The sequence below is a fragment of the Podarcis muralis genome, chromosome 6 (assembly GCF_964188315.1).
Source record: "Podarcis muralis chromosome 6, rPodMur119.hap1.1, whole genome shotgun sequence".
NCBI lineage: Eukaryota > Metazoa > Chordata > Lepidosauria > Squamata > Lacertidae > Podarcis > Podarcis muralis.
The window spans coordinates 62,614,054-62,635,508 of NC_135660.1; the positions used below are offsets into that span (position 1 = coordinate 62,614,054).

The 21,455-nt window shown below is 39.2% G+C and overlaps 1 protein-coding gene across 2 annotated transcripts in view; it reads left to right on the forward strand.

Moving 5' to 3' along the window:
* The window catches only part of BTAF1 (B-TFIID TATA-box binding protein associated factor 1), a 38,970-nt gene extending 17,925 nt beyond the window's left edge, over positions 1-21,045 (forward strand). Inside the window, exons 14-38 of one of the 2 annotated variants that reach the window (XM_028729812.2) lie at positions 56-176; positions 625-729; positions 1,005-1,154; positions 1,585-1,727; positions 1,885-2,059; positions 2,552-2,755; positions 3,762-4,188; positions 5,168-5,358; positions 6,262-6,415; positions 6,497-6,606; positions 7,602-7,803; positions 9,517-9,665; positions 11,282-11,434; positions 12,495-12,616; positions 12,713-12,880; positions 13,041-13,118; positions 13,207-13,336; positions 13,429-13,570; positions 13,715-13,845; positions 15,189-15,314; positions 15,792-15,944; positions 16,986-17,197; positions 18,033-18,192; positions 18,874-19,044; positions 19,353-21,045. In XM_028729812.2, coding sequence (XP_028585645.2) covers positions 56-176; positions 625-729; positions 1,005-1,154; positions 1,585-1,727; positions 1,885-2,059; positions 2,552-2,755; positions 3,762-4,188; positions 5,168-5,358; positions 6,262-6,415; positions 6,497-6,606; positions 7,602-7,803; positions 9,517-9,665; positions 11,282-11,434; positions 12,495-12,616; positions 12,713-12,880; positions 13,041-13,118; positions 13,207-13,336; positions 13,429-13,570; positions 13,715-13,845; positions 15,189-15,314; positions 15,792-15,944; positions 16,986-17,197; positions 18,033-18,192; positions 18,874-19,044; positions 19,353-19,502 — 4,027 coding nt within the window. In that variant the 3' untranslated portion in view covers positions 19,503-21,045. Of the gene's footprint in view, positions 1-55; positions 177-624; positions 730-1,004; positions 1,155-1,584; positions 1,728-1,884; positions 2,060-2,551; positions 2,756-3,761; positions 4,189-5,167; positions 5,359-6,261; positions 6,416-6,496; positions 6,607-7,601; positions 7,804-9,516; positions 9,666-11,281; positions 11,435-12,494; positions 12,617-12,712; positions 12,881-13,040; positions 13,119-13,206; positions 13,337-13,428; positions 13,571-13,714; positions 13,846-15,188; positions 15,315-15,791; positions 15,945-16,985; positions 17,198-18,032; positions 18,193-18,873; positions 19,045-19,352 lie in introns of those variants that run through there. The other variant, XR_013393234.1, reaches the window with a different exon arrangement.
* The last annotated feature ends 410 nt before the right edge of the window (positions 21,046-21,455 follow it).

Genomic DNA, 21,455 nt, shown 5'->3' on the forward strand with positions numbered 1-21,455 from the left:
ACAAACGAATATGAATTACAATGTGATCTTCTTTTTCCTTCCACACTTACCTCAGTATTCAGCAATCACTCACAGTTCTGGTACCACGTGTGTGGCCATTCCTACACCATACAATATCATCTGTTCGAAAAGCAGCATTAGAAACTTTGTTTACCCTATTATCTACAGAGGATCAGGTGAGAGTTATTTACTTTCTAGTGGTCTTCTAGACATTGGTGGACCCTTTCTAATCTATCAGTTACTTCTTTGTTTATCTTCTCATTTTCCCTTGCTTTTAAAAGTCTCCTCCTATTTTTTTAAGTTGGTTCAAAAGGGTTAGTATTTTATTGGATAAAAATACATTGATGTGGAGTGTTTGTCTTTCCAGTATGGCTTGCCGGAAGTGGGGAGAGTTGTCCCTCCAACTGTATGAGAACTAATTTGTAAACTTCTACCACTCACATATACTGTGTGTATAGCACACTCAAGCGAGAAAGGAATTACTTTTGCTTGCTCTCCAAAACAGTAGTTATATTGCTTTATCGTCCTAAAAATAAAAATAAAAACCATTGGTATGCTTATTTGAGAATAAGCTTGTTTTGTTAGAATAATCTGCTATGATAATTTCTTATTTGCTGTTTCTAGAGTTCTGCAGCCTGGCTTACTCCCATTTTGCAAGACATGCTAAGACATATATTTCAGTTCTGTATTTTAGAAAGCAATCAAGAAATTCTGGAACTAATACATAAGGTATGTGCCCTTTTGCAACTTAAATTTACCTTGCCCTGCTTGTAAATCTGGTTGTGTGCGGATGCTGTCTTGTAATGTTCTATCTTTCAGTTTTAGCATTGGTCAAATCTGATTTGTACCATACAGTGTGGAATGCTGTTCCTTGGAATATGTTGGTGAAAATTGTGGATGTATTTTATGTGCACAGAAAAGTCTTAAAGAAATTGGTAATGTAAGATGTTTGAATATGAAGGGTTGTTGTTGTTTTTTATAATCCTGTTTCTCCTTTTTTTTAGGTGTGGCTTGAATTACTAAGCAAGGCTTCCCTACAATATGTAGTAGCAGCTGCCTGTCCGTGGATGGGAGCCTGGCTCTGCTTAATGATGCAGCCATCACATTTGCCTATTGATTTAAATATGTTGCTAGAAGTGAAAGCCAGATCAAAGGTCAGAAGAGACCTGTATTCCTTTGGGTGGTGTTTTGCTTATTTTGTTGCATTATACTATGGAGTAATCTGAACTGTGCATGTCACAAGCTTAGGCATTTTCTAACTAAATGCTTGCACTTTTTGGCAAGGGCTGCCTCTTACTTTGAGAACCTTGGAGCCCGAAACCATTCAAGGCTCAGGGGTTGCACCAGAAGGGTTAGTAGTATTGAAGACAAAGCTACGCAATGCGTATTTTTAGAAATTATATACATAGAGTCAGGATTGTTTTCTAAATACTATTTGACTTGAAAAGGTATTACATTGTAGTGTAAAATATCTGTAATGGAGGGCTGCTTTTCTCATATCTGTAGCCCAAATTTAAAAACAAAAGAGTAGGATGTGAAAGCAAATGAGGCTTGCGCAAACAACTTTTTATATCTTGTTCATAGGAAAAGACAGGTGGCAAGGTGCGGCAAGGTCAAATCCCGACTAAAGAAGCAGTACAGGAATATATTGCTGGAGCAGAAAGTGTCGCCGAAGATCTAGCAACCAGGGATTATGTTGTTATGAGAGCCCGGATGATGGCAGCAAAGTCAGTTTATTACTGAAAATCTTAAAACAGGGGTTGTTGTTTTTTTGGAAAATCAATGAATTTATAGACAAGCTATTCATAACATAATTAAAGTTTGATTGTGCAGAGCAGTGTGTTACTTGAAGTGTAACTAATATAAAATTGATTGTTGTTCCAGATTGCTTGGAGCACTTTGCTGCTGTATTTGTGATCAAGGTGTGAATACTGTTTCCCAAGAAATAAAGCCAGCTGAATCACTAGCCCAGCTATTGCTTTTCCACTTGAATTCCAAGTCTGCTTTGCAGAGGTTTAGTGTTGCATTAGTAATCTGTGAGTGGGCTTCCTTGCAGAAGGTAAGACATGTACTGCAGTAAAAATGCATGTTTTTTCAAAGTTAAAACATTAAGCTCCAGTTATATTTTTGGAGCAGATTTACATTTTCTTTATGCTGTCATGAGCTGATAAGCAAGGTGCTAATTTTAATGTTGAAAGCATGTAGCTGACAAGGCTGTGTTCAGTACTCCTGATGCACATAGACTGTGACTGAAAATGTATTGCGAGGCATGCACGTAGTGCGAAAACTGCGTTCAGAGCTTCTCAGAGATGGAGTAGAGTGGGTGGGTGACTAGCAGTTTGAAAATAAGCCATCAGCTGTATTGGACATGTAGAACTAGTTGCATCAATTCTTTGGCCCCTTATAAGCAGTTGTATATGTTGGAAATGCCTGTTTTTGTAAAAAAAAAAAAAAAAATTTACAAACCCAAATTATTCTTCAAGGACGATGAAGACTGCTTGCACTTAAAATAGCTAATTTGACAGCTGAACGACATGGTGTTTGCTTTCAGGAAAACAAAGAAGTGACTACTGCTGTCCAGTCACGCTTGCTTGGGGTCCTTTCTGAGCATCTGTATTATGATGAAATTGCTGTTCCCTTCACCCGAATGCAAAATGAATGTAAACAACTCATCTCCTCGTTCACTGATGCAAACATTGACATGGGCAGCAGAGTAAACTGCAGTGTGTTTACAATAGATCAAGCGAATGAATTGGTGAGTGACTCAATGAAAGGGCTAGCCTCCAATCTTTAGGTGAGCAGTGTAAAAACGAGCTTGAGCAGCCGTGGTAGCATACAAGCATTCACCTGTGGCTACACAGAAAGATATTGCCCCCCCCCCATGCATATTACTAATAAATATAGTGTGGAAAGTATTACCAGTCTTCAGAGTGAAATCCCCTTCCATCTTGTAGAGGTGTCTGGCTTGTAGATGTGGACCGTATAAGCAAAGCAAGGCACTTCTTCCTCAGTGCATCTTTCACCACTAACAGAGCTGGCCAGATCTTAATTTCACAGAAGGGACCCATATTAACCCCCTCACTCCAGGAAAAAAGTTTCAACAGTTAAGTTTTTATAAGAATAACATGTGCATACTGTGTTTTGTAAAGAGTACACTAGTTTTCTTTGATTATTTTGTTAATCGATGTGTAATTCGTTTCATAAGTATTTGCTGCAGCCACTTCCAATTGCGAGGAAAAGGGATCTGTTCTCATACTGAGATTCCAGAACAGGCAGAAGGATATTGAAGTACAGGCACACCCTCATTAAGAGGGTCACATACAGCTCAGCTCATAATCAAGGCCTTCCTTTTCATCATACTTATGAAACTTGGAAACACGGGGAAATGATGCATCAATGTTTAGTAATGGATCTATCTGGACAAAATTTTGTCCAGGGTATTATGGACTATCTCGCATTTGCCACTGCCACATCTCTGGCAGTTTTCTCTAGAATGCATTGAGCATTGCAATGGGTGTGCTAAGCATCTTAACTACTAAGATTTTACCATGGAGGCTTATTTTGAACTTACATGTACTCTTGCCTGCCGTGGCTACTTCTGGGGGTAGAGTGTACAATATCACCTGTTTCGGGGGGGGGGGGACAAGCAGAAAACATGTATCACCTTCTAGCACCATGTGTAAACAAACCAGCAAACTTTGCTGTCCTTCTTTCTGTTGTAATAGAGCAATTTTGCTTTGGGTTAATTTTCATTTTCTTAGGTCACTACTGTCTTCAATGAAGCTACAGCCTCTCTTGATCTAAATCCTAAAGTTCTGCAGCAGCTAGAAAGCAAACGACAACAAGTCCAAATGACTGTTTCAGAAACAAACCAGGAATGGCAAACATTGCAGATGAGAGTGCATACTTTTGCTGCCTGTGCTGTTGTGAATCTTGAACAACTTCCAGAAAAACTAAACCCTGTCATAAAACCACTGATGGAGGCTGTGAAGAAAGAAGAGAACATGCTAGTACAAAACCATGCCGCTTTGTGCATAGCAAAGTTACTTCAGCAGTGTACAACAAGATCTCCGTGTCCCAACTCAAAGATCATAAAAAATCTTTGCAGTTCTCTCTGTGTAGACTCACATCTTACTCCTTTAGCATCATGCCCTGCACAACCTCAGAGCAGCCATGAAAATTCAAAAGGTAGGCTATGTGCTATTCTGTGGATGAGTAACTTGGTAGAAGAGAAACCTACAAAGAGACTGTCCAAAACAGCTTGGGGCATTTGAATAATCCTTGACAGACTGTCAAAGCAGTTTTTCCAGCTAGCAATAAAATCAGCATCTTTGCCTGGTACTGTTCATGATGCTTTCTTTGGATTCAGAGTAGGAAAATATTACAGAAACTCCTAAAATGGTTTAACCTGGTGGTATCAACTGACCACTGGTTGATCATTCTTGTGTTTGGCACTGTGATTTTTTTAATGAGAGAAATGTTCTTAATGAACAGCAACTTTATTGTATTACGCTTGCAGTGCTTCAAGTTTCCTTATAGGAAGGGAAACATTCATTTTCTGAACATACTTCTTTCTTGGGAATACCATTAGTGTTTGATCCATGGATTAAGTCCCGGTCAGGGCTTCTAGAAGAGATTGAGGAAGTGGATCTTGGGTTTGAGCCTACCCTGATTTACTGTCACTGCGTGGAGAAGACATTGCTGTCCTTATCTGAACACTCACTCACCCTGGAAGTTTAAAAGTGTTAGAGGAGATCCTATATCCAAGTCCCTCTTCCAGGCAAGGTGGGAGGGAGGAATAACATCTAGACATATCATTTATTTAATTTCTCTCTAGAAAGAATGTGCATCTGAATTTCATTGTCCCCCCCCCCCCCCATTATGCCACTTCGTTTTAAGGGTGTGCATTTCAAAACAATGGTTTTAGTGTTCTGTTTTGATCTTGCCCCTTTCTTTAATTCATCTCAAGTGTTTATCAGAGAACTGAATTTCCAGACTGTATTTCTAGTCTCTCCTTCATGTCTTTTCCTCTACTCTCCCTTCCTCACCCTCTCAATCCTCTGGAGAGGAAAACATATGTTCCTGGTTTCCCCTCACTGTTTTTTATTAGCATAATTGCGCCCTGGGTGTGAAAAAATGTTTTAATTGCCACCTTTCTTTATTGTAGGATCTAATTCTGAAAGAGATGGGATGCATCATACAGTCACCAAGCATAGAGGTATAATCACACTGTACAGGCATCAGAAAGCTGCATTTGCCATCACAAGCAGGCGAGGTCCTACACCAAAGGCCCCCAAAGCCCAAATTGGAGATCTGCCTACAAGCAGTAGTGGAAATGTAACCACAGAGCTTGACGAAGTGGGTGTGAACTTTTCGTTTTCATTCTTGCAAATGTCGTTGTGTGGTGCGCCACTCCAGGTGTATATGACCCTGTATAGCAAGAGATGCTAATGTGGTGCCCATGCACCCTCACAGGCCTTCCCTGGCACTTTCAGTGTCCCGTCCCACCACTGAAATCAGGCTTGAAAGAAATACCCTGCTGTAGCCAACAGAATATGTGTAGTGAGTGATCAAATACAGCATGTGTCAACATCAGTTTCTACAGTTTACGACAAATAGAAAACATAGAGGATTAAAAAGAAAGGACAGAAAAATAATGCTTCTGGCAATGTTTTTCTAGAGTATTTTCCTGGTTTCTTCTATTCACTGGTTAGCACACAAGATGTTCATAAGTTGATTACACAATGCATTGTAACTCTGAATAGGCTTCATTTTTTGAAAGCACAGTTATTTGAGATAACCTGCCTCTGATTAATGATAGTCCATTTGTACACGCAGATATTCAGTAATGAACATACGTGCAACACTGGCCTTGAAAACCATTTTCAGCATCTCATTTGATTTTGGAAATAGTCAACTAGTTGTGAAGATTTAGGAGTTATGCCTGTTCCTTGATCACATGCATTTTCAATCAACAGCCTTTGACATTAATCTGATGCTTGTTCGTATTGTGTTTGTCTCTTCTGGTTATGGTTCTGTTGAGAGAGAAGTGATTTATATCTTGTAGGCCTATATCAGTGGCAATTTTTGCCTCAAAATGTTGCTGATCTTACTTTGCTCTCTCTGTGTAAGTGTGATTGCTTTCTGTTTCCAGCTTGATATGTAGTCTAGGGCAGTCTAATTTATTCTGGGCAGGCTGTATGGTTGGATAAAAACTTTACTTTGCTTCATAACCCTTCTCTTTACCTTATCAAATTCTAGGCTCAGAAGCCTTATGTTGTACAGAGAAGAGGAGCAGAATTTGCTTTATCCACTATTGCTAAACACTTTGGATGTGAAATGGCCGTGGGTTTGCCACATCTCTGGGACACTATGGTTGGTTCTTTAAGGAACAGTATTGACATAGACAACTTTGGTATGTGTATTTCTTAAGGTATAGGTATTCTAAAAGTTGAATTCTGAAACTCTTCTGATAATATGATATTGCTTCTTGTAGACAGAAAAGTGCTGTTGGAAAAGGGAGATGGTCCAGCCCAGGAGTTAGTGAACTCTCTACAGGTTTTTGAAACAACTGCAGCTTCTATGGATGCTCAGCTTCACCCTTTGGTAATTTAAATGTTCTGAATTTATTTCTAACACGATTTTAATTGCCAGTGTAGGTGTTTGGAAATGGATAACATAAGTGATGCTGTTCAAGAATACAATTGGTTGGTGTTTGCATGTTTTCTAAACTAGGAAAAATGCTTCTGCAACAGTAGCTTGCAGTTATAAAGGATGAAGTAAGTTTAGGATATTTGTGTTCAAATCTCTGTTATTTTCAAAGTGAGACCCCAAGTAGTTACAGTCCTCTTCCTAAGTCCCTTGCTGCTATTCTATTCCAAACAACGGCAGCTCCAACAACCACTCACTCATCAATACCACTGAGGTAATTTTCCACAATCTTATTGGTCTGTGATTATGAGATAACAAGATGAGGCAGTATGTTCGCTAAATTACCAATTAAAGCAGAACACCCTTTTTGATGCCTTTGATTTGGAACATAAAACTAGAAACCATCCCAAACATATACCATAGATCTCCATGTTGATATTGGGCTACTCTTGTTCCCTCTAGTTCCTTGCAGGAACAACGTTTTGTTCAGTTCAGTTAACTCTTTACATTCATCATTTTATTAGGAATGATGCAACATCCTTCATAGTAAACTTTACTGCGCAGATAATATGATTTCTCTACAGGAGGTGATATGATACATATACTTTGTTTTTTTCTGTTTTTTACTGAAACAGTCTCTTGTAATGAACTTCTTAGTTAAGTTATGGTTGTTCCTTCTGGAAATGAGCCCAAAATATTTTAAGCTGCAGAACACCTAATATGTTCCGATTTTCATTCCATCCTGAATATAAAACTATACACTAGCATTACACATTTCCCTCTTTGTACAGAAGTTCTAGGAGCCAAGTAGCTTAAAGGCACCTAATGCCCTGTTTGTGATTATGATAAAGTTCTTTTTTGAGTTTATGCAGGTTGCAGTATTTAGCAAAATAGAATACTCACGGTTGGCATTCAGTATGTTTTAAAACAGCTGTGATTTCTCTTTGCAGTTGATCCAGCACTTGCCTTACCTTTGTATGTGCCTTCAACACCCCACCACTGCAGTGAGGCACATGGCGGCTCGCTGTGTAGGTGTAATGAGCAAAGTGGCCACCCTGGAAACCATGCACATTTTCTTGGAAAAGATTCTTCCTTGGCTGGGAGCAATTGATGACAGTACCAAGCAAGAGGGTGCAATTGAAGCTCTTGCCTGTATCCTTTCCTGATTCTAAGGAAGAGGTATTCATGTATGACTTTAAGTGCTGAAATGTAAGTTTTGTGAAGCCTGGGGAGTTTCTTCAAAAGGGCAAGTGCTTCTGCAAGATTGAACTGGAGCAGAAATATTTGCTTCTTACTAGCATGGTATATATGATCACCTGATTCCAGGCTTGGTAGAAGAAATATTTTTTTTTAAGGAAATGCATAATAATTGTTTGAGCTCTAGTCCAAAGCCTGGAATTCTGTATATTGACACTGGATACTCCTGTACAGTGGTACCTCAGGTTACATACACTTCAGGTTACAGCCTCTGCTAACCCAGAAATAGTGCTTCAGGATGAGAACAGAAATCGTGCTCCGGTGGCACGGCAGCAGCAGGAAGCCCCATTACCTAAAGTGGTGCTTCAGGTTAAGAACAGTTTCAGGTTAAGTACGGACCTCCGGAACGAATTAAGTACTTAACCTGAGTTACCACTGTATAGAGAAAGTGTCCTGGAAACCATTCTGCAACCCACTAACTTTGATAGTAATGACCAGAGACTGTTTCTACCTTGACCCAGGTACATGACTCCCAGTTCCTCATATTCTCAAGCTTTCAGTTCCACAAAGTCATGAGAGTATATTGCTTCAGTAGTTGAGAAGATCATGTACCTACGCTCATAGTTGCCCAGCCTTGATATGATTCCAGTTCCATCTAAAATTTTTTAAACTGCCACAATTTATGCATTTGGTGAAGGCTGTGCTGAAAGACACCAGAGATCCCTTGACCTTCATGAGTTGTGTGGTGTGAGGATAGCTTGAAGTGTTCTTGCGCGTGCAGGTTGAAAATTGCATGTGGCCCTTTGAATGGAAGCCAGAATTCAAGTAATGTACAGTTAACACTATGAGAAGTAGCATCATCAGGAGTCCACACATGTCCTCGCTGTGGTTGCCATGGTGAGTGTACCACTGTGTCCTGAAGAACCTGATAATTCCAAGTTGTGTTTCGGGAAGGGGCAGGCGGCGGGCGGAAGAATGCCTCTGATGAGAGGGAAAGGATAACAGCAATTACTGCGCCACATTGATATGGAAGGAATTCACTCCAGCGGATACTTCATGGCTGCGCCTAATACAGCTTTTATCAGGTCCGCTTTCTTTAGCTTATGCAGGGCTGCCTGCATCCAATCCCATGCTGCATCTATGCAACATGAGTCTTCCTCTGACCATTGAAAAGCAAAAAGTGGGATTCCCTCCCCTATATATGCCCCAAAGTTCCACCCTGTTTCCTTTAAAAAAACAATGTTATTTTCCATTAAGATGAATACTGCACAGCATGCTATAGCAATAGAAAATTCTATATTGGTGCCATTTTCTTAGCACTGAGCTGGAAGGTAGTTTTTTTTAAATGTACCATCTGACCTGTAAAAGAACTATCTGAATGGAAAATGGAAAATGTAAGTGAGAAGTTTTCAGGGGTCACAAATATTCATAATTGGACCAGCTGCATCAAAAATACATATTTTCAGGGGGAACAGGGGTTGCATTAGGAAGTGGGAGGCAGGAAAGCCCCATTCCACAAGGGCAACACTGCTCTCAGAAATTAAGATTCATGCATATGTGATTCAGTAATTGCTGTTCAGATGCATTTTGGGTTTAGATAAGACGGATTTATTGTTGTGGAAATGGCTCCAAAACTGGTAAAGAGAAGCTCCTTAATTCTTAATCCAGGTGTAATGGAACAGCTAGATGTCGGAATTGTTCCCTATATAGTTCTCCTTGTGGTTCCAGTTCTGGGCAGAATGAGCGATCAAACAGACAGTGTACGTTTCATGGCCACCCAGTGCTTTGCTACGCTGATTAGATTAATGCCTCTTGAGGTAAGTCAAAGTCTTTCATTTTGACTGAAGAGAGTCAGTGAGCGAGCCCTGTAAAAAAGCGTATTGGCATATAGTGATAGAAAGTAGCAGTCTTTCAGTATTGCATCTTATTTAGGTAAATAGGTAAGTTTTGGGATTCAGCAAGTAATGCATTTTGTGTCAGAAATCTTCTCTACTGAATAAAATCAGAAGTTTTAGAGCTTGGAATATTTTACAAATACTTGGATTGAGCATTCACTCCTTGAATTTCAAATGCATTCTTTCATATGATGTTTGATTCATTCTTGATCCTAGCACCTTTCTAGACTTAGATAAATTTGTCTTTGTGCATTTGCAAACACTGAAACTATCTCTATTATGACTGTGAAATTTAACACTGAAAGATCAAGAAACCACTCAGGAATAGCAAGAAACATAACAGCATACAAAGAAGTCAGTGTTGTAGAAAAGATAAAGGAGTCCTTTACATTCTCCTCTCTCCTCCCTCACCTTTTGTCAGTTTAAAGGAGGCAGGCTTGAAACTGACAAAGTGGGCGTCTGTGTCACGTAAATCACCGTTAACTCTTTTGATTTTACTGTGTCATAATGCCACTTAAAACATTAATTCTCAATGCCTGGTCATAGTTTAATCTGCTTGGGTAAACACTTCTCTGTACAGTTTGTCCTCCTTGTTTGGTTGCAACATAAGTTCGTCTTTAATGCGTCCTGTACAGATCACTGTGTGGGTTACCTTACACAATAGATCTGTGTATATATACTGTGTATATAGCAGATGGTGCTATATAAATAATGGAACGTGCATGTTAGATGACATAGCTGTTGAGGCTTTGAACACCTATATATCTGCAGAGTTCAGGGGATGTTCTGTTTGAACACCTGCACTTCATTGAGACTTACCTTTCTCCCAATTCATAGAATCATAGAGTCAGAAGGGACCCCCAAGTCATCTAGTCCAATCCCCTGCAATGCAGGAATCTCAACTAATTACCATATTGGCCCGAATATAAGCCGCACCCGAATATAAGCCGCACCTTTAAAGTTCCAGAGGGGGAAAAGGAAAAAAGGCAATACCCAAATATAAGCCGCTCCCTTAAAATTCTGCAGGCACTCACACCTGTTCCATTTTACCGTATGTCTGTTTCAGCAGGGATATCCTAAAAGCCAATTTTTGTAAGGTCACGAATTTAACTTTTCATGGTCGGAATTTGGAAAAAAGTAAGGCTTATATTCAGGCTATTATGGTAATTGTTTGTTCTGCTGATTGCTATTTATCTGCCGATTCCTGAGTAGATCATGTAATGGAAGCATCACTATTTCTTAATTGTGAACTGAACACACTTCTACAGCATTATTTTCAAGAAAATAACTACACTGCAAGGCAGTAGTTTGTTTGAATGTTTAATTCCCATTCTGTGTTAAAAGTCTGAAAGCTGAGTTACTTCAAGTTAATGACACTTTCAAATTGTGTGATTTCATTATGCTTTTTGTAGAATATTAGTATTGATATAGTTGAAATATGAATTAAAATTAACTTTTAGCATATCATGAACTTTATTTCTTATTTTAATTAAATATGCAAGATACTGTACATATAAATATATATTTTCTTGTTTCAGGCTGGCATTCCAGACCCACCAAATATGCCTGAGGACTTAATCAAAATTAAAGCCAAAGAGCGCCATTTTCTGGAACAATTATTGGATGGGAAAAAACTTGAAAACTATAAAATTCCAGTACCAATTAAAGCAGAACTAAGAAAATATCAGCAGGTAAATTCTTATGGGAAGTTTTTTTAATTTCAAGACACACATAATTTCCTTATCAAATTTGTCTTGTGGATTGGTTTGAATAGCTTTTATTACTTCAATTTGTATTTTGGAACCTGATATGAAAATCATATAATTTCTGGTCTTCTGAACACTGCTTCCAATCATAATTTTATGAAGACTTGAACATTAAAAAAAAATATTTTCCAATTAATGCCTACCTGGAAAAAAAATGCAAGTACAGTGGTACCTTGGGTTACATATGCTTCAGGTTACAGACACTTCAGGTTACAGACTCCACTAACCCAGAAATAGTACTTCGGGTTAAGAACTTTGCTTCAGGATGAGACCAGAAATTGCACAGCTGCAGCGCGGCAGCAGCAGGAGACCCCATTAGCTAAAGTGGTGCTTCAGGTTAAGAACAGTTTCAGGTTAAGAACAGACCTCCGGAACGAATTAAGTTCTTAACCCGAGGTACCACTGTAGAGTTGTATAGCTTCTACTGATCAAGAATTGTATCTAATAAGATTCCTGAGATTAATCATAAAATACATGAGCAGAGTTGGAAATAAATTCCTCTGTGCAAGCACCGTACTAGGTGGCTTTAAGTTTTTTTTGTACTTAAGACGTTTGAGAAATATTTATCAAATTCTTGGCTCTAGTGCATACTTCTGAGTGCTGGCAGTTTCATGAAGTGGTATAATGTGAACATTAAAGTGTCAGAGGTCTGGCTGGGAGGAGAGGACTGAGCTTTTACTTCTAGCAGAATCTCTAAGAAAAGCATTAATACTCCCCCCAAGAGGTGTGGTTACTGGGGAGAAAAAATGCTTTTTATTCTTCTTCTTTTTGCTAGATGAGTGGTAAGACCTTTTTTTTTTTTTTTTTTTTTGCACCAGAATTTTAATGTATTTCGATTTTGCCTCTTGTTTTCACTTTATCTAGCCTACTTGCTGTCTGTTTTTTTGCCTGTGAATGTATTTTAAATGTTAATAATTGTGGAGTCCTTTTTAGGGGGCATAAGAACAGAAGCCTAAATTATGTTCCTCTTCCTTTCTGTTCACAGGAAGGTGTGAATTGGTTGGCTTTTCTCAACAAATACAAGCTTCATGGAATCCTCTGTGATGACATGGGCTTGGGTAAAACCTTGCAGTCCATCTGTATTCTTGCAGGAGATCACTGTCTCAGGTAGCATGCACAATTACGGCTAGTCAGTTTTTACATCAACATATCTGCAGTATAGAAGATGTAACATTTCTTGTGATTTGGTTTTGTTCTCCAAAGGGCCCAAGAATATGCAAGAACTAAGATGGCCGATAGTGTTCCACTCCCATCCTTAGTGGTGTGCCCTCCCACACTCACAGGCCATTGGGTGGATGAAGTGGGCAAATTTTGTTCCAAAGAGTATCTAAATCCTTTGCACTATACTGGCCCTCCCACAGAGAGGGCTAGGTAAGTACTGTAATATATTGTAGAAGCTTGGCTCTAAGATTTGCTTTGTAGTGACAGTTCCTTCTGTTGTGATTATGTGAAAAGTACTAAAAATAAGTGTACAGGTTTATTTTTTGTTTCTGTCTCTAAAATTCTACTTTTTATACGTTATCTTCTTAAGGTTGCAGCACCATGTGAAAAGATACAACCTAATTGTAGCTTCCTATGATGTTGTGAGAAATGACATTGATTTTTTCAGGTAAAAGCTATAGTTCTTCCTGCTATTTTGAAAGATACTGTATGTTTCAAAGCTATTTTAAGTTGATTAGTTGTGTTTTCTTTCCTAGAAATATTAAATTTAACTACTGTATACTTGATGAAGGCCATGTCATCAAAAACGGAAAAACAAAACTGTCCAAAGCAATAAAACAGTTGACTGCCAATTATAGGATAATCCTCTCTGGGACACCAATTCAGGTAATCCCCGCTATCTCTTGAAATAAATAAATGCATGAGAACTGGCCCAGTTTGCCATAATTAAAAACAATGATTGTTTATCCTATTTTCAGAACAATGTCTTAGAATTGTGGTCACTGTTTGATTTCCTTATGCCGGGATTTTTGGGTACTGAGCGCCAGTTTGCAGCTCGCTATAGCAAGCCCATCTTAGCAAGTAGAGATGCTCGGAGCTCTGGTCGAGAACAGGAGGCCGGTAAGAAGCAAGTTCTGTTGCTTAATGAAGCACTGTTGTTCTTGGGGAAAGTTAATCCTGCTGTGGGTGAGACACCAGAAGAATCCTGTTCTTGTATAGTGGCTTTGCTGATCCATATGCTCTTCCTTTGGTGGGCATTTGCAGGTGTTCTTGCAATGGAAGCATTGCACAGGCAAGTACTGCCATTTTTGTTGAGAAGGATGAAAGAAGATGTGCTACAGGATCTTCCACCCAAAATTATTCAAGACTATTACTGCATCCTCAGTCCTCTACAGGCAAGTTCCTTGTGCTGGTTTGCATTCCGCTGATATTAGTAAACAACAAACGAGCCTGTTGTAGATCTTCTCAGATCCTATACTTGTTCCAAATTGGAATTTTATTACGTTGTGTCCTGCCTGAAAAATATTGCTGGGGCTTGCGTCCAAGATAACAACATCCTCATTGATGAGCAGTTAGTCATAGCTTCTTAGACTCAAAACCATTTGTTTTTTCTGGACTGTTGAAATAGCTTTTGTCTTGTGCTGTAGTTTCTATGTAGTGTATGGTTAATAATAATAGTAATAATAATAAATGGAAGGGAATCAACAGTGAGGATAGTTAATGCTGCTCTGGTGTGGAGCAAAAGCTTCTGTCCCTCTGGATATGAATACAGTCATACCTCATGTTATGTTTGCTTCAGGTTGAGCATTTTCAGGATGCATCCCGCAGTGACCCAGAAGTACTTCTGTGTTGCACTGCTCGCACATGTGCAGACGCTCAAAATGACGTTACGCACATGGGCAGAAGTAGTGAATCGTGACCCGCAGACATGGGTTGCTTTCTGCTCATGTTGCGAACGGGGCTCCGGAACAGATCCCATTCTCAACCAGAGGTACCACTGTAGTTGAATAGAGTGCCCTTTTCTAAGCATAAGACTTTGGTCTTATGTTAAGAATAAGATAGTTGTGGTTGTATATTCCCTTGCAAAGAGGAAATGCAGCGGCTTAGTCCTGAAAATGGCAGTGTGTTGAGCATTCAGTAGTTTAAATTGTTGCTAGATTATAGTTTGGGAAACAACAGTACCTAAGAAATGAAACAGAAACCATGGCTGTCTAACACAGGATGCTTACCTTCTGTCAACTATATTGTTGAGGTTAATGTAGGAGTAGGTAAATAGGTAAATGACCCTGGATGGTGAAGTCCGGTCAAAGGCGACTATGGGGTTGTGGCATTCAACTCGCTTCAGGCCAAGGAGCCGGCGCTTCCCCACAGAGAGCTTTCCAGGTCATGTGGCCAGCATGACTAAACTGCTTCTGGCGCAACGGAACACCACGACAAGTGCCAGAGCGCACAGAAACACCATTTACCTTCCCACTGCCGCAGTACCTATTTATCTCCTTGCACTGGCATGCTTTCAAACTCCTATGTTGGCAGGAGCTGGGACAGAGCAACGGGAGCTCACCCCGTCACACAGATTCGAACCACCAACCTTCTGATCAGCAAGGCCAAGAGGCTCAGTGGTTTAGACCACAGTACCACCCTCTTTAAAAAGATAGCTACTGTTGAACACACCCCTTTGTGAGGTAATTTTGAAGTGAACAATAGTCTATTAAGCATAAATTTCTTCCTATCTTAATAGGTTCAGCTTTATGAAGATTTTGCCAAGTCTCGTGCCAAATGTGATGTGGAAGAAACTGTTTCAGCAGTGTCACTGGTTGAGGAAACTGAGAAACCAAAACTTAAAGCCACAGGACATGTGTTTCAGGTTGAAATTTCATTTTGTTACATCTTCCTTACAAACATTTAATAAAAGTAGTAATTTTTATGTAACTGGTGATTGTTTGATTAAACACTGTAGTTATATTGAACCAAAGCAGTGAGCTGCCTCTAAATTTCCAAAATAGATTTTAAACTTGGTGATATATAAATGTAAAATTTATTAATTAATATGTTATAACTTCTAGACTATTCTTAGATTCACAGGAAGCAAATAAATTATTTTTTAAAAATACAGGGTAAAGTAATTGCTCCAGGGACAAATTTGTCGATCATATTTTTTTCTGCTCTCCGCAACTGGTTATGATTAAACAATGAACATTAGTTAGCTGTTAGTATGGCATCTACCTCCAATCTTTGGCAAGATTTCGACGAGTAAGAGAAATATACTATCTTGTGCCTTATCTGAATATATATTAAGTTGTTATGCACGTTTAATGGCTTCCTTCATGGGGGTTTTTCTTAGGCATTGCAGTATTTAAGGAAACTCTGCAACCATCCAGCATTAGTTTTAACTGCTCATCATCCAGAGCACAAGAGGATTACAGAAAAGCTTGCCGTTGAGAATTCTTCCCTTCGAGACATCCAGCATGCACCTAAACTCTCTGCTTTAAAACAGGTGAGGAAAACCCTGGCTGCATATCTAGTTTTAGGGAAAGTGTTCTCCTTAAGCCTATTCCTTTTTTATATGTAACAAAGGGATGGGAAAGAAATTGTGGTATCAATTATCAAATTCATAGAATTGTAGTTGGCAGGGACCCTGAGGGTCATCTGGTCAAACCCCTCAATGCAGAAATCTCAACTAAATCCTACATGACAGATGGCCACCCAACTTCTGCTTCAAGACCCTCAGAGGAAGGAGAGTCCACCACCTCTAGTGGGAGTTTGTTCCACTGTCAAACAGCTCTTGCTGTCAGAAAGTTCTTCCTGATGTTTAGTCATTGTTACTTGAAACCATGGCGTCAGGTGCTTGCTTCTGGAGCAGCAGCAAACAAGCTTGCTCCATGTGACAGCCCTTTAGATATTTGAAGACAGCTATCATATCTCCTCTCAGTCTCCTCTTTACTAGGCTAGACATACCCAGTTCCCTCGACCCATTCCTCATAAGATGGTTTCCAGACCCTTGATCATCCTGGTTGCCCTCCTCTGCACATGTTCCTGGTTGTTAATATCCTCCTTAAATTGTGGTGCCCAGAGCTGGACACAGCTCTCCAGGTGTGTTCTGACCAAGGCAGGATAAAAGTGTTCAATATAGAGCAGTTTATAAAAAAACACATTAAGGAAATAGAAATTCTATCATCCTGAACACATGTGCATGATTTCTGTTCTTGTTTTGTTTCAATCCTGGAATCAGTGTCTTTTATGAAAAGCAGATTTGCCTCTTGCTTTGTAACTCGTGTCTCATTTCTAAGCTTATGCAAAAATACTCGCACGCGGTCATTAGTATGAAGTAGATTTCGCCCATAACTACTTTAAAAAAGAGAAATAAATGGTGCTGCAGCTGATGTGTCCTAGCTGATCTCTAGTTTCTAATGCATGTACATGTGCACCTCCAGAGGGTCTAAGAATCAAATATTTTTAACTTCTTTGCAGCTCCCCAGATGAAATCTGTGTACTAAGTTCAATGACTAATGGCATGCTTTTGTATTTGGCCTTTAAGCTGCTGCTAGATTGTGGCTTGGGAAACGGAGGCTCCTCAGAAAGCGGCACAGAAGCCATAGTTGCACAACACAGGATCCTTATCTTCTGTCAACTCAAGAGTATGCTGGATATAGTTGAACACGACCTTCTCAAGCCCCACTTGCCTTCTGTTACTTACCTGCGACTGGATGGCAGCATACCTGCTGGTCAGAGGCATTCCATTGTGTCAAGGTAATCCAGTGTCAGATATATTCTAACAGAGTAGCTCTTGCATGAAATCCTATGGTTCACTTGCGTCAGCTTGGAATGCATAACTCAAATGGCCCCAATGGCCTGCTTTTATGCTGGATGCAGAGAAGAGGAACGCTCATCCTTGGTGCCCAGCATAAACATGAAAATGGCATTAAGGTGAACTTAATCAGCAACAGTGGGTATTTTCCCCTCTCTTACTTTTGCAAGATGACATTTTGCTTACCAGATGTTAACTTAATGGACAGAAATTCTGCCTGGGTTCCTGACTGGAAGCCATACAAGAGTTTGCCTTCCTCTTAGCATACTATTTTGTTTGAACTCGCATTTTGCACTCATTGCTCATGAGTCACAATGGGTTTTGGCACTTTGTCACTGGACAGGGACTGTAACTGGGATGAGTAGAAATTGGCTGCTCCCACAGTCCCATCTAGAGGCGATGGCGCTATCTACAGACCCAGGTTGGTGAAGGTATTCAGAAGTAGCTCCTACCGTTGACTTGTCTTAAGCTGGGTTTTCTAACCTCTTCTCCCTCCCACCTCAAGAGTTAGGCTAGAAGTGCCCTGTCAGCAGATGGGCAGTTTCTAGTGAAGCCGTGGTTTCTGTCCATGAAACACCAAAGTCTCTGGAAGGTGCAAGTAATAAAGTTGTTACAGTTTTAACACAATCCAGCGTCAGTTTCTGACCTGTCTCTTTCCCTTTCTCTCCAGTCCCTCCACCCCACCAGCACTCTGTCTGCTCAGCCCTGCCATTGTGGGTTCAGGCTTTTTCTGCATGTGCAACCATGTAAATCTAAACTGGCTTTTTTCATTCACAGGTTTAATAATGATCCCTCCATAGATGTCCTCTTACTCACCACTCACGTTGGTGGACTGGGCCTTAATTTAACTGGAGCTGACACAGTGGTATTTGTTGAACATGACTGGAATCCAATGAAAGACCTCCAAGCCATGGACCGAGCACATCGTATTGGACAGGTAAAACATAAATTGCTGCCGATTTGGGAGCAATTAAAACCATTTCAATAAATCCAAAATTGGTTTAAGCTTCCTAAACCAATTCCATAAATAGCCCCCACCATTCAGAGTTTGTGATTTCAGTTTATAACCACCATTTTCTAAAATAATGGAGATGTGGAGCTGAAAGCATTAGCATAGACTAGTTAGCAAAGAGAGATTCAAGGCAAAAAGTTCTGGTTTACTGCAGTCTTCCCCCTCCCCCTGAAAAAAATGTTTCTTCACTTTTCACCCTACCCAAAAATAGATATTTGCTATTTACCAGACGAGGGATCTCATTAACACCCAAGATAAATCCTAGGAAGAAAAAATACTATCCTAGGAAGGAAAAAATACTATTTATGCATTCCATAATTTCTTGCAATTTATTCCTTTAAAGGTCCTCATTGGGGTCTGCTTCCTTCCTTTCCTCTCCACCGTTGAACCAGGCTTGGGTTCTCTTATGCTGTGAACATTTTTGTCTTGTTCAAAACCTGGATTGAAAGTACAGTGAAAAATTTGCTTCCAGTGATGAAGGCCTCTATTGCTTCCTTTATTTTCTATTATGGTGTAATTGAGTGTATATCGAGTGTCTTCCCCTACATTTTCTTTTGCCCTGTGGTAGTTTCTTGAACGCTCACGAATATTAACTGTCTCCTGCAGAAACGAGTCGTTAATGTTTATCGCCTGATTACAAGGGGAACCTTGGAAGAAAAAATAATGGGTCTGCAGAAGTTCAAAATGAATATTGCAAATACAGTGATTAGTCAAGAGAATACTAGTCTGCAAAGCATGGGGACAGATCAGCTACTTGACCTCTTCACACTCGACAAGGTAAAGCGTAGCTCACATATGATCTGAAAGCAAGCGGCTAATGCTACCATAGTTGTAATGCTTTGGATTAGTCAACAATGTTTGGTAAGATTTGCCGTGGAATTATAGCCATTCTCCCTCTATGCCGCAAGTCTTTCATTTCATTGATTTGAGAAAGATAAGTACCCTCTTGCTTCTGCTTTACGATTGTTGGATCTTTTAAGTACTGATTTATGTATTTGCAGATGCTTTCTGGCTCTTAAAATTCATAGATTTCAATGTGCTTCTCTTTCTTTTTTCTTCCACTTCACCTTCCAAATACCTTCAAGGATGGAAAAAATGAAAAATCAGATGCTGCCCCTTCTGCTTCTGGAAAAACAACTATGAAGTCCGTTCTTGAGAATCTTGGAGACCTGTGGGATCAAGAACAGTATGACACCGAATATAGTCTTGAAAAATTTATGCATTCACTCAAATGACCATTTTAATACAGTGGTTGCTAGTTGACATTTTCAGCTGATATTCAGCAACTCTTAAAGCAATTATAGTGGACTTCAAGCATAACATGTAAATATACTTGTGGAAAAATTATGAGAAAGGGCTGGCATTTTGAATAGAGCCGCCTTTGTCACTTTGGGATAGTTAAAGTCTTAAATACTTGCATTATACAAAACCTCTAAATGTAAACTTACTGTAAGGTAGTTCTGAATTTCCAGAATAGCTACAGATTCTTATTTGATAGAAAAATAAAACAGGTCTTAACAGGTTTTGCACATGTTGATAAGTGTTACTTCTCTTTTGAAATATGCCTGTTGCTCCCTCTTCCCTCAAGCTGCAGTAATTTGTACAGAGTGTTTGAGTATTTAACTAGTTTGTTCTTTTAAACCTCACTTTAGCTAACTTTCATAGTATACTTTAAGAATGTTTAGTCTAACAAGTTAGAATGAGGTTTAGATCTCTTCAGGATATATACATTGGTAGAATAATGGCAAAGCCTATCACTCTGGAAGAATATTAGGGAATTAAATGAAACTTCAAGTATTAAAGTTCTCAACTTTATATTTAAGTATGTGGTGCTCTTCAGTCTTCTGACATTTTGAGAGCAGTTGACTTTTTCATAGGAATTGCAGGTAATGGCTTATTTTAGGCCATTTCCACATCCTGTTTAGAGGGTGCCATTTTTAAAGTTTGTGTGTGTACATATCTATATGTATATATGTGTGGCTAGAACATAGCCCAGTTAAGAAAGCAATTGTATGAAGTAGACTTCAATCCTATTTTTTTTTAACCAAAAGAGCAAATATATAAACAGAGTTTTTCTAGCAGTAGATCTTATAAAATTGAGGTTCCATGCTAGAAAGACTCTCTAATGCATGAACCTCTTAAGTGAAAGAGGGAAGAAGCTTTGAGGTCCAGAGAGGTAGTCTATTTAGAAATGCCTTCAGGGCATCAGAGGGAAAGAAGTATTTACAAGCTGAAATCATGTAACAAATTTTAGGAAGCTTTAATAACAGAGTAAGAATAACAATAGTTGTACATTTTTTTTAAAAAAAGTGTCTTCTAAAAGGGAGTCAGTAGTGACATATGTCTGTGCATAGATGTGCATGTCTGTACCAAACGTGGTCACGGTTTTCTAAATATATTAAAGGCAAACCTACATAAGCTGTCAGAATGCATACATGAAATATATGTTGTCATATCTAGGGTTGGTGCTTGCTGTGCAATTCAGCATCAGAGCTTGAATAGCCATGAGATTTCAAGAACATAGAGAGATGGTTTTAAATGTTGACTTACAGAGCAAGGTCATTTTGCAGCACTTGCATATGAATGGACGTGTGTCAGATTTCAGTAGATATATGAACTGCCATACTGTAACATTAAACTAGCATTCCGTAAAAAAAATAAATTAAAAAAGCCAAACTGGCATTAATCATCCCGTTATATATCTCATGTAGTTCTTTCTGTATATTTGGTCATAAACCTGACAGCTGCATGGAAAAAATAAAATAAAATTGGCATTTCTCTGGATGAATGTTTTGTGGGGGAAATGCAGCTGGTTTCCTGGCGCTGAACACTTACAAGATTGTGTGATCTGGTTTTTCTATTAAATGGCTGAGGAAAATCACAGTATGACACAGATCTATCTACTGCTATTTCAGCAGAGGATTTTAATGACTGATCTTGGTATTCATCCTGTCTGTCCTCGCAGGCTAATTCAGCTTCTTATGAAAATGCCTGATGAAGAAATTGGGCAGCATAAAGCATGCATATAGTTATCAGTTGTACTTTGAGATAAATGTCTGGCTTCTACTAGAATATGTGTGCACAAATTTAGGTCTACTCTTTATATCTAGGTTTTATTTAGACTGTACATTTTAGGACAATACAAATTTCACCTCCCTGAAATGTTGTCAAACGCCATCTCTCTCTCC